This window comes from Canis lupus, chromosome 20, assembly GCF_003254725.2.
Source record: "Canis lupus dingo isolate Sandy chromosome 20, ASM325472v2, whole genome shotgun sequence".
Classification (NCBI taxonomy): domain Eukaryota; kingdom Metazoa; phylum Chordata; class Mammalia; order Carnivora; family Canidae; genus Canis; species Canis lupus.
In genome coordinates, this window is record NC_064262.1 from 49,501,055 (window position 1) to 49,513,966 (window position 12,912).

The window sequence follows — 12,912 nt, forward strand, 5'->3', positions numbered from 1 at the left end:
TGGGAAGCCATGGAGAGGCCGGCCTGCTCCCAGCCGCTAGCCTGGCCGCCATAGCGGGCATTGCACACGCTGCCAGAAAGCCAAAGGGGGCCAAGGAGAGGGGCCCTTGCGGTGAGATACACCCTGGTGGTCACAGGGACAAGCCCAGCATGAAAAATGCTACGGGGGAGGTGATCCCCGGAGACACAGGCATTGACACGTTTGCTGACATAGGTCGACACGCGTGGTAAACCACACCGATAACAACCTTTGCCGCAACAGTCAGATATCCAGAGGATACATTTGGTTGCACGCCGACATGCCACGGGGGCACCACGACACAGAGACCACACCAGGCACCCAATAAACACAGTGACGCACCCCGCCCCCAACCCCACTGTTCCCGGATACGCAGAGACAGAGCTCCTAACGACCCTTGGAGACACAGGCAGGCAGCACCCAATGACAGACCCTTGGAGACACAGGAACACTTGCAAAGGGACCCAGACACGTTTGTGGCTACACAGTCATCTGCAGCAAAATGGTGGCTCTACGGCCCAACACACCAGTGAACACATGCGGATTGGGAAGAACCCCGTTAGTCACTCACAGCCATCCTCCTGGCTCCTCTGCCTCCACATCTGGGGCTTTGGGGACAGGAAAATGAATACACAGCCCTCTTCGCCTCCCCCCCCCCCCGCCCGGCTGGAGGGCGGCAAGGTGGGGGGGCAGGAGCCCCATCCTCAGCACTTTGTTGGAGGAAAACACAGGTGTCTGTGCCTCCTTTGACTCTCTTGGTGCAGCCAGGGGGCGGGGGTGGGGGGGAAGCGATAGACCCCAAATTTGCGCTTCAAGAGCAGAGAGAACAAGGACCAGGCAGACACAAAAGGCCAGGCTCCCAGCAGGTTGAACATGGAAGCCAGCAATCAGACACTCACTACCAGGGGAGTTTCACTGGCAGCCACAGCTGTGTGCCCACCCCCTGCACACACCCACAGTGACTGCCTGACCCTGCCAGGTGCCCACATAGGATCCCCCATGTGCATCCTAGCCCCATGGTGGACCCAGGTGACACCACCTGCATGCAAATGCAGAAACAGCTCTGGAGCCACGCAGACGTCCCCAAAGCCCTCATCACAACCCACCCCCAACTCCAGGCTCTTTGCCCCACTCACGTTTGGACATTCATGTACACACATACTTCTGCACACTCTAGAATAGGGCCTCAGAGCCCAGCCCCAAGGTGGGCCTGGTTGAAGTCAGGGTCAAGACTAGGGAAAGGGTCGGGGCAGCCAGTGGCCCCCTAAAACGGTAATCTGGTCCCCACCGGGCAGTGCAGGGTTTGTCTCTCCTCTCCCGCCCCTCCGCCATCCCCCACCATCATCTCTTCCTGCCTTGAACCCCTGCTGTCCCCTGCTTGGCTGATAGGACTCCACCCCAGGGAAAGGAGCTGGGCCATGAGCTGCCTTCCTTCCTCCCAAATTCTTTTCTTGCTTCCTCCTCCAGGCAGTCCACTCGGACTTCTATGGTTGGGAGGGGTTCCACCCTGCCTTCCCTCCCTGAAAGTACTCTTCCCTCAGTTGGGAAGGCCTAGGGGTGACTTAATGATGATGACCAAAATGACAACAACTCATTCCGTTTCCTGAACACATGCTATATGCCAAGCACTGTGCTAAAGCCTAATCAGAGCCAGAGAGATAGGTGCTATTATTACCCATTTTACGAACCAGGAAAATCTGTGGTTCAAGTCACAGGATTAAAAGATGCAGAGCCAGAGTTCAGACCCTGCACTCTTATGACGAAGCCCAATTCTTGACCTCTGCACCCACAGCCTCCATCTGGGACCCCTGAGGCCACACAAGACATTCCTGGCTCAGCAAGGACCCCTGGCTCTAGCACCCAGCAAGAAGGGAGCATCCTGCCCTCCAAATCAGCCCAGCAGAGCCCTTGGCCCCAAGCGTGGCCTGGTCCAGCCTCAAAACATCTAATGGAGCCCAACCTAGTCCCAAGCATGGCCTGCCCCACCCCAACTCATGCCTGCACACACCTTCTATCCCAGAAGTGGGCATGAAGCAGCCAGGGCCAGAGCCAGGGAGAAAATGCACTGTAAAAAGAGGACCCTACACTGCGCCAGGACAGGGAGCAATAGCATCATGGGGATAGAAGGGGGGCCACGGAGACCCAAGGAGATAGCTGAGGTGGGGACATCAGGTAGGCCCCAGTCCGTATCCCCTTTCCTGGAAGGATTGTGTGTGTGGCTGCACAGAAACAAGGGCGCGTGAACATTCTGCTGCTCATGTGGCTGTGTGGCAGGAAATGTCGGCAAGCATGCATGTCTACATACACACCCAGGTGAGCCAACAGCATTATGTCTTCCATAAAGCCGTGTGTCTGTCCATCCATCTGTCCTTGAGTCTGTGTGAGTACACACAGGGGTGAACACACACTTGAGTCAGCCTGTCTCGGAGTGTATCTCGGAGGCACTGTCGCTGTGTCTTCAGGAGCCTACATCGATATACGTGTCCCATCTCATGGGGTGTGCGTGTGTGTGTGCGCGTGCGTATGTGTGTGTTTATGTGTGTGCATTGTGGGTGGGAGCGAACACAGGTCCACCATTTCCTGGGTCTGTAGGTTCCTCAATGGCCATGTGTCTGGATGATCAGAATGAGCAGGTCACTTATGTTCCTGTCTTGGGAGCGGCAGTGATGTATATGTCTGTCCACATTCTGGTGTGTGTCTGTCTGTTGGGGAAGGGGTCTCATCCATCCACCCCCTCCTGTCTGCCGAGGACTCAGGACTCAGGCCTACGGCTGCAGTGGGCTCAAGCAGCGCCAGCAAGCGCCCCGCCCAGCCGCCCTGGATTTCGATGCTTTTTCCAGAAGGAGATTTCCCCCCCCACCCCCCGCCCTTCCCCCTCGCCCACAGTGCCTTTCCCCGCCAGGGCCCCGCTGCTCCAAGCTCGTTCCTGCTCAATCATTTATTGACTTTAAAATCGAAGCCAATTCTGGTTTGAAAAAAAAGAAAAGGGGGAGAAAGAGAGAGAGAGGCCAGAGAGACAGAGAGAGTCCGAGACTCGTGGAGAGGGGGGGAAGCAGAGATGGGGACAGAACCAAAGTCAGAGACAGAGACAGGGAGAGACAGAGACAGTCAAAGATATAGAAGAGCAGAGGCGGGGGGGCGGGGGGCAGAGCAAGCCAGATATAGAGACAGAGACAGAGAAAAAGACAGAGACTGGCAGGGCAAATTATGGAAGCAGAAAGATTTGTAAAAACAGAGACTCCAGATCCAAGAGATGTGATTGTCGGGAGGGGCAGACCAGACCCTGCTGACCAGCTGACAGCAGCCGCCTGCACCGAGCTGAGGGGTACAACCCAGAGAAACCATGACCGCTCTCCCCCCACCCCACCCACCCTGGGTACACTCAGGCCTGTGACACAGAGCCGAGCCCTAGCTCCCTTCTGGGGTGTCACAGAGTCAAGCCCTGGCCATGGCCCTAGGTGCTACCCCAGCCCCTTCCTAGTCTTATCACCAATGGATCCATCAACTGGCATTTTCTTTTCCAGGGGCCCAAGTCTTATCCAGGTCTCAGGGGGCAGGCCCAAGTACTGGGCCGGTGGCTGGTGGGCAAGGCGCTACACAGGCACGGGGTCTTGATCCCACTAGGGCCCCGAATACCAGCACACAGTCCAGCCAAGCGTAGCCCCAAAGGCAAGCACAGCTCAGACCCCGCTAGGTGGGCAAGGTTGTCATGCGGCCCAAGATAGAGTGATTGGTCAGCCAGAGGCACAGATTGGGGGTGGGGGGTCCGTCATGCTGCCATAGTGGCTAGAGTGCCTGCTTACACCTGCGTGCACACTGTGATACGTACATGTGCCTGTGTGCCCTCACAAACACTTATACCCGGTTTCGTACAGGAAACCCCGCTCCCCGGGCCACACACGAGTCCATACCATGCAGGCCTGCCCACCGCCAACCCAAAGGAGCCACATGCAGACCCTGAGATCGACACATACATACACACTCGAGTCTGTGGATATAGGCGTGTGTCGTGGCCACGGCTGACACTCAACCCCGGCAAACTGTCTTGCCCCTCGCCACACACCGCCACCTGGTAGCCGCCATATTCACTCGGACTCCCACTCCCATCTGTGGGCACACTTGGCAGAAGGCTGGCAGGGCTCAGACTGGGTAGAGGAGGCAGTTAGGACCCCAGGCCTGGCCCAAAGACTCTCCTTACACACGCAGGCCCCGCTGGCAGGCAGGACTCGGCAGCCCCCAGGTGTCCCCTCTTCGGAGTCTGTGTTGCCAGCAGTGGCCTGGCCCTGCAGGCAGCGCTGCCAGGGCCACTGTGGGACTCTGGACAGTTCTTGTGCCCTCTCGGAGCCTGGGGCCACAGCCCAGGAAGGTGGACCGGCCGGGCGGGCATCCCCCGCGCTTTTGCCGCCGCCGAGCGCCGCGCAGGGAACTTCGCTGGAGGCGGGACGCGCTCTGCTCTCGCAGCGCGCCAAGGTCGGCTCTGCGGTGCCCGCGGCTGACCCGACGGCGTGGCCGCAGCGCTGTCGGCGGCATCCACGGCTGCCTCCCGCCCCTCCCGCCTCCGGGCGGCAGGACGGGATTCCCCCGGCCCGCCTGGGCTACCGCGCCGCAGCCGGGGCAGCCGGGGCCGGAAAGTTTGCGCCGAGGAAAGTTTGGGGCGGTGGGGGGGCCGCGGCTGCGACGTCCAGGGTCGGCCGAGAGGCGCGGCCCCGGCTGGCAGCGCGCCCATCCCTCCCTCCCCTCCCCTAACCCTCCGAAATTTGGGAGCCCCGCCATTTTCTTAGCCCCGCTCCCATGTGAGGCCTGAACAAAGACTTTGGGGCGACGCCCGGGCCGCTCGGCCGGCCCCCCGCACCCCCGCTGCACGCAGGGGCCGCCGCCACGCAAGCCGGCCGCTGCCACCCTCGGGAAAAGCCGCGCCCGCCCCGGAGAGCGCCGCGGGACCCAGTCCCCGCTCTGCGCCCTCGGGACCACCCCCTGCCACTCTGTCACCCCCGCAACCGCTGCCAGTGGCCACGCTGCCCGGGTGCACGGCACAGTCGCCCACCGGTCGGCGGGAGTCCACCGCACCCCAGTCGAGCGCGCGCGCACACACAGACACACACACACACACACACACGCACGCACACACACACGCACTCCCGCTCCGCGCTCCGGGGGCAGCGCCACGCACGCAGCCGGCCACCCCCAGAGCCCCAACAGGAGTCCGCCGGGTGGCCAGGGTCGCACGCGCACCGTGACGCCCGCATGCGTGCGGGGACTGCCCACAGCACGGCTTGCACCCCGCGGCCGCCCGCGGGCTCACTCCCCCCGGGCCGCCGCGCGCCCCCTCCGGCCGCCCGCCCGCCCGCCCGCCGGCCTCCTGCGCCCGCTCCCCTCCCCGGTCGCCCAGGGGCGGCGGCCGGTACCTGGGTGAGGCAGTACGGGGAGTACATAGCTGGGCGCCCGGGCGGGAGCGCGGCGGCCGGCCGCGGCGAGGGGAGGCCCGGCAGGCGGCGGCCGCGCTCGGGCTCCGGCTCCGGCTCGGCTCCTCCGGCCTCCGCCGCGCTGCGCCCGCCCGGCCCGCGGCCCCGCGCTCGCCGCTCGCAGGCTCGGCCCCGCCGGCTCCGGGGCCGCCGCCGCCGCCGCCGCCGCCGCCGCCGCCGCCGCCGCCGCGCTCGCCGCTGCCTCTCGCGTCCGCTGCTGCCGCCGCCGCTGCGCGTCTACTCCATGCCGCCGCCGCTCGGCCGGTCACCCTCGCCCGCCGCCGCCGCCAACGCCGCCGCCGCCGCCGCGCTGTGAAAGTGAAAGTTTAGACAAAGTTTGGAAGCGGCGCACTCCGGGGAGAGGGAGCGGGCGGGCGGCGCGGGCGGGAGGAGGGGCGCGGGGAGGGGCGGGCAGGGCGGGGGAGCGGCGGCCGGCGCGCACACACACACACTCACACGCACACACGCACACATGCACACACGCGCGCGCGCGGGGGCGCACACCGACACAGCCACCCCGACACGTGCTGGCCCGCGTTCCATCGCAGACACACGCTGACACACAGCGGGGTTCGGACCCCGCCACACATGTCACGTACGGAACGCATTGCCACACGTTCCACGTTCCAACAACGAAGCACACACAGACACCTACACACACGCGGCATAGACACACGCCCTGGCACACCAGCCCACGACCCACGCGTTGACAGGCACACGGGCCCACCGTCACATGATGATAACCTGTACACACGCATTCCAACAACGAACCATGTTTAGACACGTGATGCGGGCCTCGGGTGCACACACACTGATACACACCAAGACACACACACCAATGCACGCTGACACTTAACGCTGACACACTGACAGGCATGATCACACAACAACCACACTCTGATGCACTCCAGACATACAACTCCTATATATAGACACCCAAAGGCACACACAAAGCCACACCAAAACATCTTGGCAAGAGCGGCAGCACAGAGGACACAGCCCGGCACACACAGAATGACACTAATAAAAGGGAAATGTGCTAACACACTATCGTACAAGCATACACCATTAGATACCTGGATACACATGCCGAATGACACAGGGAAGGAGCACACTGACCCTGATAGAAAGAAATATAGTGTCACTGATACAAAGTGACATTGGCAGTCACAACAACATAGGGACATACATAGGACACACCTGGTGCCCAGATGTGCCCCTGGGCCTTGGGTACATGGACCAACAGTCCAGAGGATCCTTCAGCCATGCACACAGGTATGACATGTATACACCCAGGCCCCTCCCATACCCTAGCTTTATGTCACTCATGCAGATACACACACACACACACACACACACACACACACTTCTACTTGACCCTGATCATGGACATACACAGATCTAGTAGCACCACAGAGCCCAAACCGCAGGAACAAAAATGAGCATGGAGGCCTTAGGTACATGTATACTCTTGCCCCCACCCCCTGCTGCCCATAAGACTCTAGTCTCTCATGCAGGCCCCTGACTCCTCATTTCCAGAGCAGAAAGGAATGGGGGCAGAGGTTGGTACTGAGGACCCTGGTATGGGGTCAGGGGGAGCCCTTAGGTGACCCCCAAGTGGGCGGGGAGGCAGTGCCTGCAGCCCCTGGGCAGCTCCTGCCGAGACAAAGCTCTCTCCTGCTGCCAGGTACAGTCAACACCTTCTCACCCTCCAGGGCCAAGAAGCTGTGGCAATTCTAAGCCGTGCATTGTCTGCTGGAGGGGTGTTGGTGCCCAGCTGTGTGTGTGTGTGTGCATGCATGTATGCACACATGCACTCACACACGTGCAGAACTGGCTGTGTGGGGCTGCCATGGCTGTGCCCATTGGGTCCCTGCAAGCAGACACAAGGTGGGGGGTGAGTGTGTGTGTGTGTGTGTGAGAGAGAGAGAGAGGGAGAGAGAAAGAGAGCACACCCACCAAGGTGGGGAGCTCCTGGTCACATTACATCACTGAGGCAGGGTGACTGGAACTGTGTCCTCAGATGTCTGTGTGGGACTAGGTGTTCTCTGGGGGAAAAGAGACACAGATCAGTGTACCTCCAGGAGTCTTTTTGTGTGGACCAGTGTTGTGTAGTGGTGGGTGTCGCTGTGGGCTTGGGGGGGGGTCTATGAGTCAGAGAAGGTAAGCATCTGTCAGGCCCTGGGTCAAGCACTGGGGACACAGTGAGAAAAAAGACAGAAGCCCCTGTCCTCAGAGGGCTGACATTCTAGTGGGAGTCAGGTGTAGATGGGTCTGGGTTTGACAGAAAGTACCGGTGATGTGGCTGCATGGATGAACAAGCATGCGTGTTTCAAACTGACCAGTGTGTGCAACAGCCCTGAGGGTCTTTCCGTCAGAGTGCCAGTGTGTGTGATGAGCTTGTGTATGTGTGGCAGAGATATGGGTCTGTGTGTCCCAGAGTGCAAGTGACCAAGGGGGTACATAGGTAAGGGTCCCAGTGAGTCTGTGATCAGGGTCTGTGCAGCAGAAGTGTTCACGGGTGTGACTGTTACCAGGAGTGTGCTCCTGCGGGGTGGTCTCTGTGGGTCTGGGGCAGTGATGAGGATCTGAGTGTGTGTGTGTGTGTGTGTGTGTGCATGTGTCAGGGAGGGAGTCTCTGCGTGCCTGAGCAAGTGTCTGGGTACATGTGTCCATCATTCAGTGCTTCAGGGGCTCTGTCCCTAGAACCCTGTGGGTCCCACAAGGCCTCCCCTGCTATGCCACAGCCGCAGCGATGCAAGGCCGTGGCAGAGGGAATCGATACGTCCTTAAAAATTCAAGGGCTTCTCGTAAACAGAAACTTTTAACACCGTTTAAAGTTTCAGGGCCGTTGCTGCTGCTCCTCGCAGCAGCACCGCTGCAGGAGGAAGGCAGGGGGGGTCGTGAGCAAGGGTTTGGAGGGAAGGGAAGGGGCCAGGCTGCAAGCTGCACAGAGAAGTGGGGGGCGGGTGGGGTGAGAGGCTGAAAGAAGGGACAGGAAAGGGATTTAGAGATGAAGGGGGACTGGGGCCTGGATGGCTCAGGGAAGAAATGGAGCGGGTTGAGATGTCTGGCACCTTTAATATAGCTGGAGGGCCTGCGGGGGATCTTGAGGGCCAAGCAGACCCTCCTGGCCTCTCTGCAAATGGCCATGAAGGGCCACGCCCCTCCGAAGTCCCCTCCCCCAACTTGGGTCCAGTCCTCCCCCACCCAATGGCCTGTCCTCCCAGCCCCATCCACCAGTCATGCCAGACCCCGGGGCTCCGTCTGCCCACTCCCTTATCACCCTCCTAGTCCTGCATCTGGCCCCAAACCTCGGCTCTGCTTGAACCAGCTTCCCATACCCACTTACACCCACACTCACACCACAATTCCATTTGCACACACATAAACCGTCCATCCTTCTTTCACATACACACTCTGCTCATACTCACACACACTCACACACAAAAAACACCTATCCTTTCATTTAGGTGTGAGCGTGCGCACACACACGTGGAAGCAACACCCATGCTTCCATTCAGGCACACACACACACACACACACACACACAACATCCATATACACAGGACATCTTTCTGTTGAGACACACACACACACACAGAGGACTTATCCTTTCATTCAGACAGATAGACACACACACAGGCAACACCCATCCTTCCATTCAGACACATTCACACAAAAAAAGGACGTGCATCCTTCCATTTACACATACACACAGACACACATGCACAGCATCCATATACACATACACAGGACATCCAGCCTTCCATTTACACACATACACAGACATACACAGACAACATCCAGATACACACACAACACCCCTCCTTCCATTCATAAACACACAATACCCATTCTTCCATTTACACACATTCTCAAACCACTGTGTGCATATACACACTTGTTTCCTTATATAATCACAAACTACATCCATTTATGTTCACACAAACAAAACACTTGACCCCATGTTCATGCATATATCTGCACTCAGAATTCTCCACATGCTGAGACCACCCCCCCGCCCTGTGTATACACACACACACACACACACACACACACACACACTCTGCTCCCCTCTCCACAGCTGCCAGCTGGGAGGATTTTTATGAGGCAAAGGGGCTGCTCTAAAAAAAGTGGGGGGGGCTGCCCTAGAGTATACCCGGGCCCCCCCACCCCCTCTCCCACAGAGCCCAGGTCTTAGGGCACACCTGGCCTTCGAGAAATCGCGGGGGAGGAGGGCGCTGCCAGGAGGCTGGGCACAGCTGGGATGCCACAGCTGGAATCCCCCGCATTCCTCCCTGCCGGGACTGCCCACCTGGCTGCAGCTGGCGGCAGGTGTGTTCTTACAATGCAGGTGTGTGGGGGGATGAGGAGGAGGGAGGATCGGGAACCAGGCCCATGGCATTACCTGGCCAGGATGCTGGGGGTTGGTAAGGGAGGGCACTGAAACATCTGGGCCCCGGCAGCCCTGTCCTGGGCCACTGAAGGTGGGGCCAGGCATTGCTGGGCTCTGGGGCAGCTGAGCAGGCCTCTCGGGGGATGTGGGTAAACATCTGGCACTCAGGATAAGTGAAGAGCCGGCCTGTGGATCCTGCCAGGATCAGGGAGACGGGTGCTCTAGGCCTGCCTGTCAGGACTAGGGATCCTCACTCTCCAAGAGAGCCTGATGCCTCCTCCCTTGCCCAGCCTGGCAGGCAGTCTGTGCCCCAGGCCTGGGGTCCTAGCTTTGTGTTTGATGCCCTCACCCCAAGCTGGGAGCCCCCTAATGGGGTCTAATCCTGAGGTGTTATGGGACCTTCTCCCAAGGCACACCTGGCCAGGCACCTGGGACTACGTCTCACACACAAGAGAATCACAAAGACACACAGGCGTCTTCATACACACAAAGATACAGACCCTCCTCCTCTGGAGGAGGTCATACTAGGCACCATAATCCCACACAGTCACAGGATCACCCAGAGATACTGTTGTGCTCCCTTCCAGAATAGCACACAGACACACAAACACACACATAGCCACATAGACACTCCCACACAGACCTTCCCAGATCCATCCACAGAATAACACCAGTAACACCCCAGTGACACACAAAGACCGGCACCGTCACATAGACCCCCATGGAGACTCCAATATACACCAACTTACAAAGACACACTCAGACATATGGAGACAGATACAGACTCCCAGATTCACACTGAGCCTAGTTACCCAGATACACACAAGGCCACCCAAAGTCGCAGGTACACAAAAATCTCATACAGGACAAATCCATTTGGTCACACATACGGATGCTCTCAAAATCATCCATAGATGGGGCACACACAAAGTCACACAAAGATACACAGATCACACACACACACACACACACACACACACACACGCAGACACATAGATCCACAAGATCACCTGTGATCGGAAATGGTCATACACAAGCTAGTTGGTCACACCAACACCCCAAGATACACACAAACATTCCCAAATCCCAAATGGGAATATGCAGACCAGCCCACAGCTGCACACAAGGCCAACAGGCACACATTCACATGTGCCACTGGTGGCGCGGCCTGGCCAGGGCCGAGGGGAGGCAGGCAGCAAGGCCTCCCGTGGCCAGCACTCATCTGGCAGCGAAGGGAAGGCATTGGGGAAATGTTTCATTTGCAGCCGGCAGGAGACCCACCCCACCCGCCCTGGAAACCCAGCCCAGGCTCCTGAATGGGGCCTCTGTATGCTGCCACCGCCCAGCTGACCCAGGGAGTAGGTATCAGGGGGGGTGAGGCTGGCTGCGCCATGTCCCTAGCCAAGCCTCAGGGGCCACCCAACCACACACCAGGGCCCAGGCGGGAGCCCCACAGACCGGAGGAGCCCTCCCCACACCCATCCCCGCTGCATCTGGAGGCCACTCCCCAAACCCAGCCTGCGGAAGACAGATCCGCTAGAGGTTGGTCTCCAGGTGTCCCTGCCTCAGGCCCACGTGTGTCCCCGGACTGGGCAGCCACCAGTCTCATGCCATGAGGCCCCTTGCTCCAGCATGAAGGTATGACGGCAAGGCTGTATGTGACAGCATGGCTGAGGATGTGACAGTGTAGTTGTGTGTGACAGTGTAGCTAGGCTCCCTGTGCAGCCTGGGGATGGGGGTGGGGCAGTCCTAGCCCCTTGGCTCATGTCATCACACACACTGTCACACACATAGTGTCACTGTCACACCTTCGATCACACAGCCACGCACATAGCCACACTATCTCATCCTCAGTCACACTGTCACACACAACCACACTGTCACACATGCTGTCACACATAGTTATGCTGTCACACCTTCAACCACACACAGAGCCACACTGTCACACCTTCAACCAGCGACACTGTCTGTCACACCCTCAGCCACGCTGTTACACACAGAAATACCATCACACCCTCAACAATTCTGGTCACACACGCCTTCAGCCACATGGTCTCATGTGTCCTCACAGTTAGCCTGACACGCTGACCCTCACAATGCCTCAGCGTGACGCTGACCAGCAGAGGCACCCTGACATATTCGGTCCGGGGGCCCTGGCAGCTGCGGGAGCCACGTGGCCACACGGAGTCACCGCCCCCCTTGGTCACAAGGAAGGGAAGCAGATCTGATCACTTCATCCCCAGGCTGTGGCACACAGCTGTCCCTCAGTCAATGTTTGAGCCGAACCAGTCACTCCAACAACACAACAACAATCCCCTCACTGTCATGGTGTCACAGAGCAGGCAGCCAGCAGGTATGGGCCACGGCAAAAGTGTTCAAAGACACTCTGAAGACATACACTCAAGGCTGCACCATTGCAGGTGACAGGCACACATCTCACACCGCCACACAACACCCAGAATCCCTGGACAGAGCTACAAAGAAACCGTGGATGACAGCCGCCACCACTGTTACAAGAACATCCTGTCACACAACAGTCGCTCTCCCCAGTGCCTGTCACAACATTGAGACAGCCCCTTAGCTGTCCCAACAAGCAGCCAAGCGTTCTGCATGGCCCCCACAATAGTCACTAGGATACCCCCCAGCCTCCCAAGTCGTGGAGACAGGGACAGGCCCACTCTGACACCACCCCCCCGCCGCCCGCTGCAGTCAGTGTGCAGAGAGCCAGGGGGCTAATGGACTCGCAGCTGTAGGCAGTGGGTGCCAGCCCCCCCAACTCATGAATATTCATCAGCTGGGGCTCTCTTGAACCTGTGGGGAGCCGCAGGTCCCAGGCAGCTGGGCACCCCCTTCTGTGCCAGGAGGCCTTCAGGTGAGGAGGGGCTCAGCCCAGCCCCAGCAGTCCTCAGAGCCCACCCCGGGTTCTGCACACAAACACACGCGAATCTGTGAACATGGACCCCCAGACACACAAACGACAGTCCTACTAACTTAAAACCACACCCAACAACACAGCCATCCACCACCATCACA

At 59.2% G+C, this 12,912-nt stretch overlaps 1 protein-coding gene across 1 annotated transcript in view; it reads right to left on the reverse strand.

Annotated features, from left to right (window-relative positions):
* Window positions 1-5,572, reverse strand: part of NFIX (nuclear factor I X) — a 99,460-nt gene extending 93,888 nt beyond the window's left edge. The window contains exon 1 of the mRNA XM_049098255.1: window positions 5,424-5,572. Coding sequence (XP_048954212.1) covers window positions 5,424-5,450 — 27 coding nt within the window. The 5' untranslated portion in view covers window positions 5,451-5,572. The remainder of the gene's footprint in view (window positions 1-5,423) is intronic.
* Window positions 5,573-12,912: the final 7,340 nt, after the last annotated feature.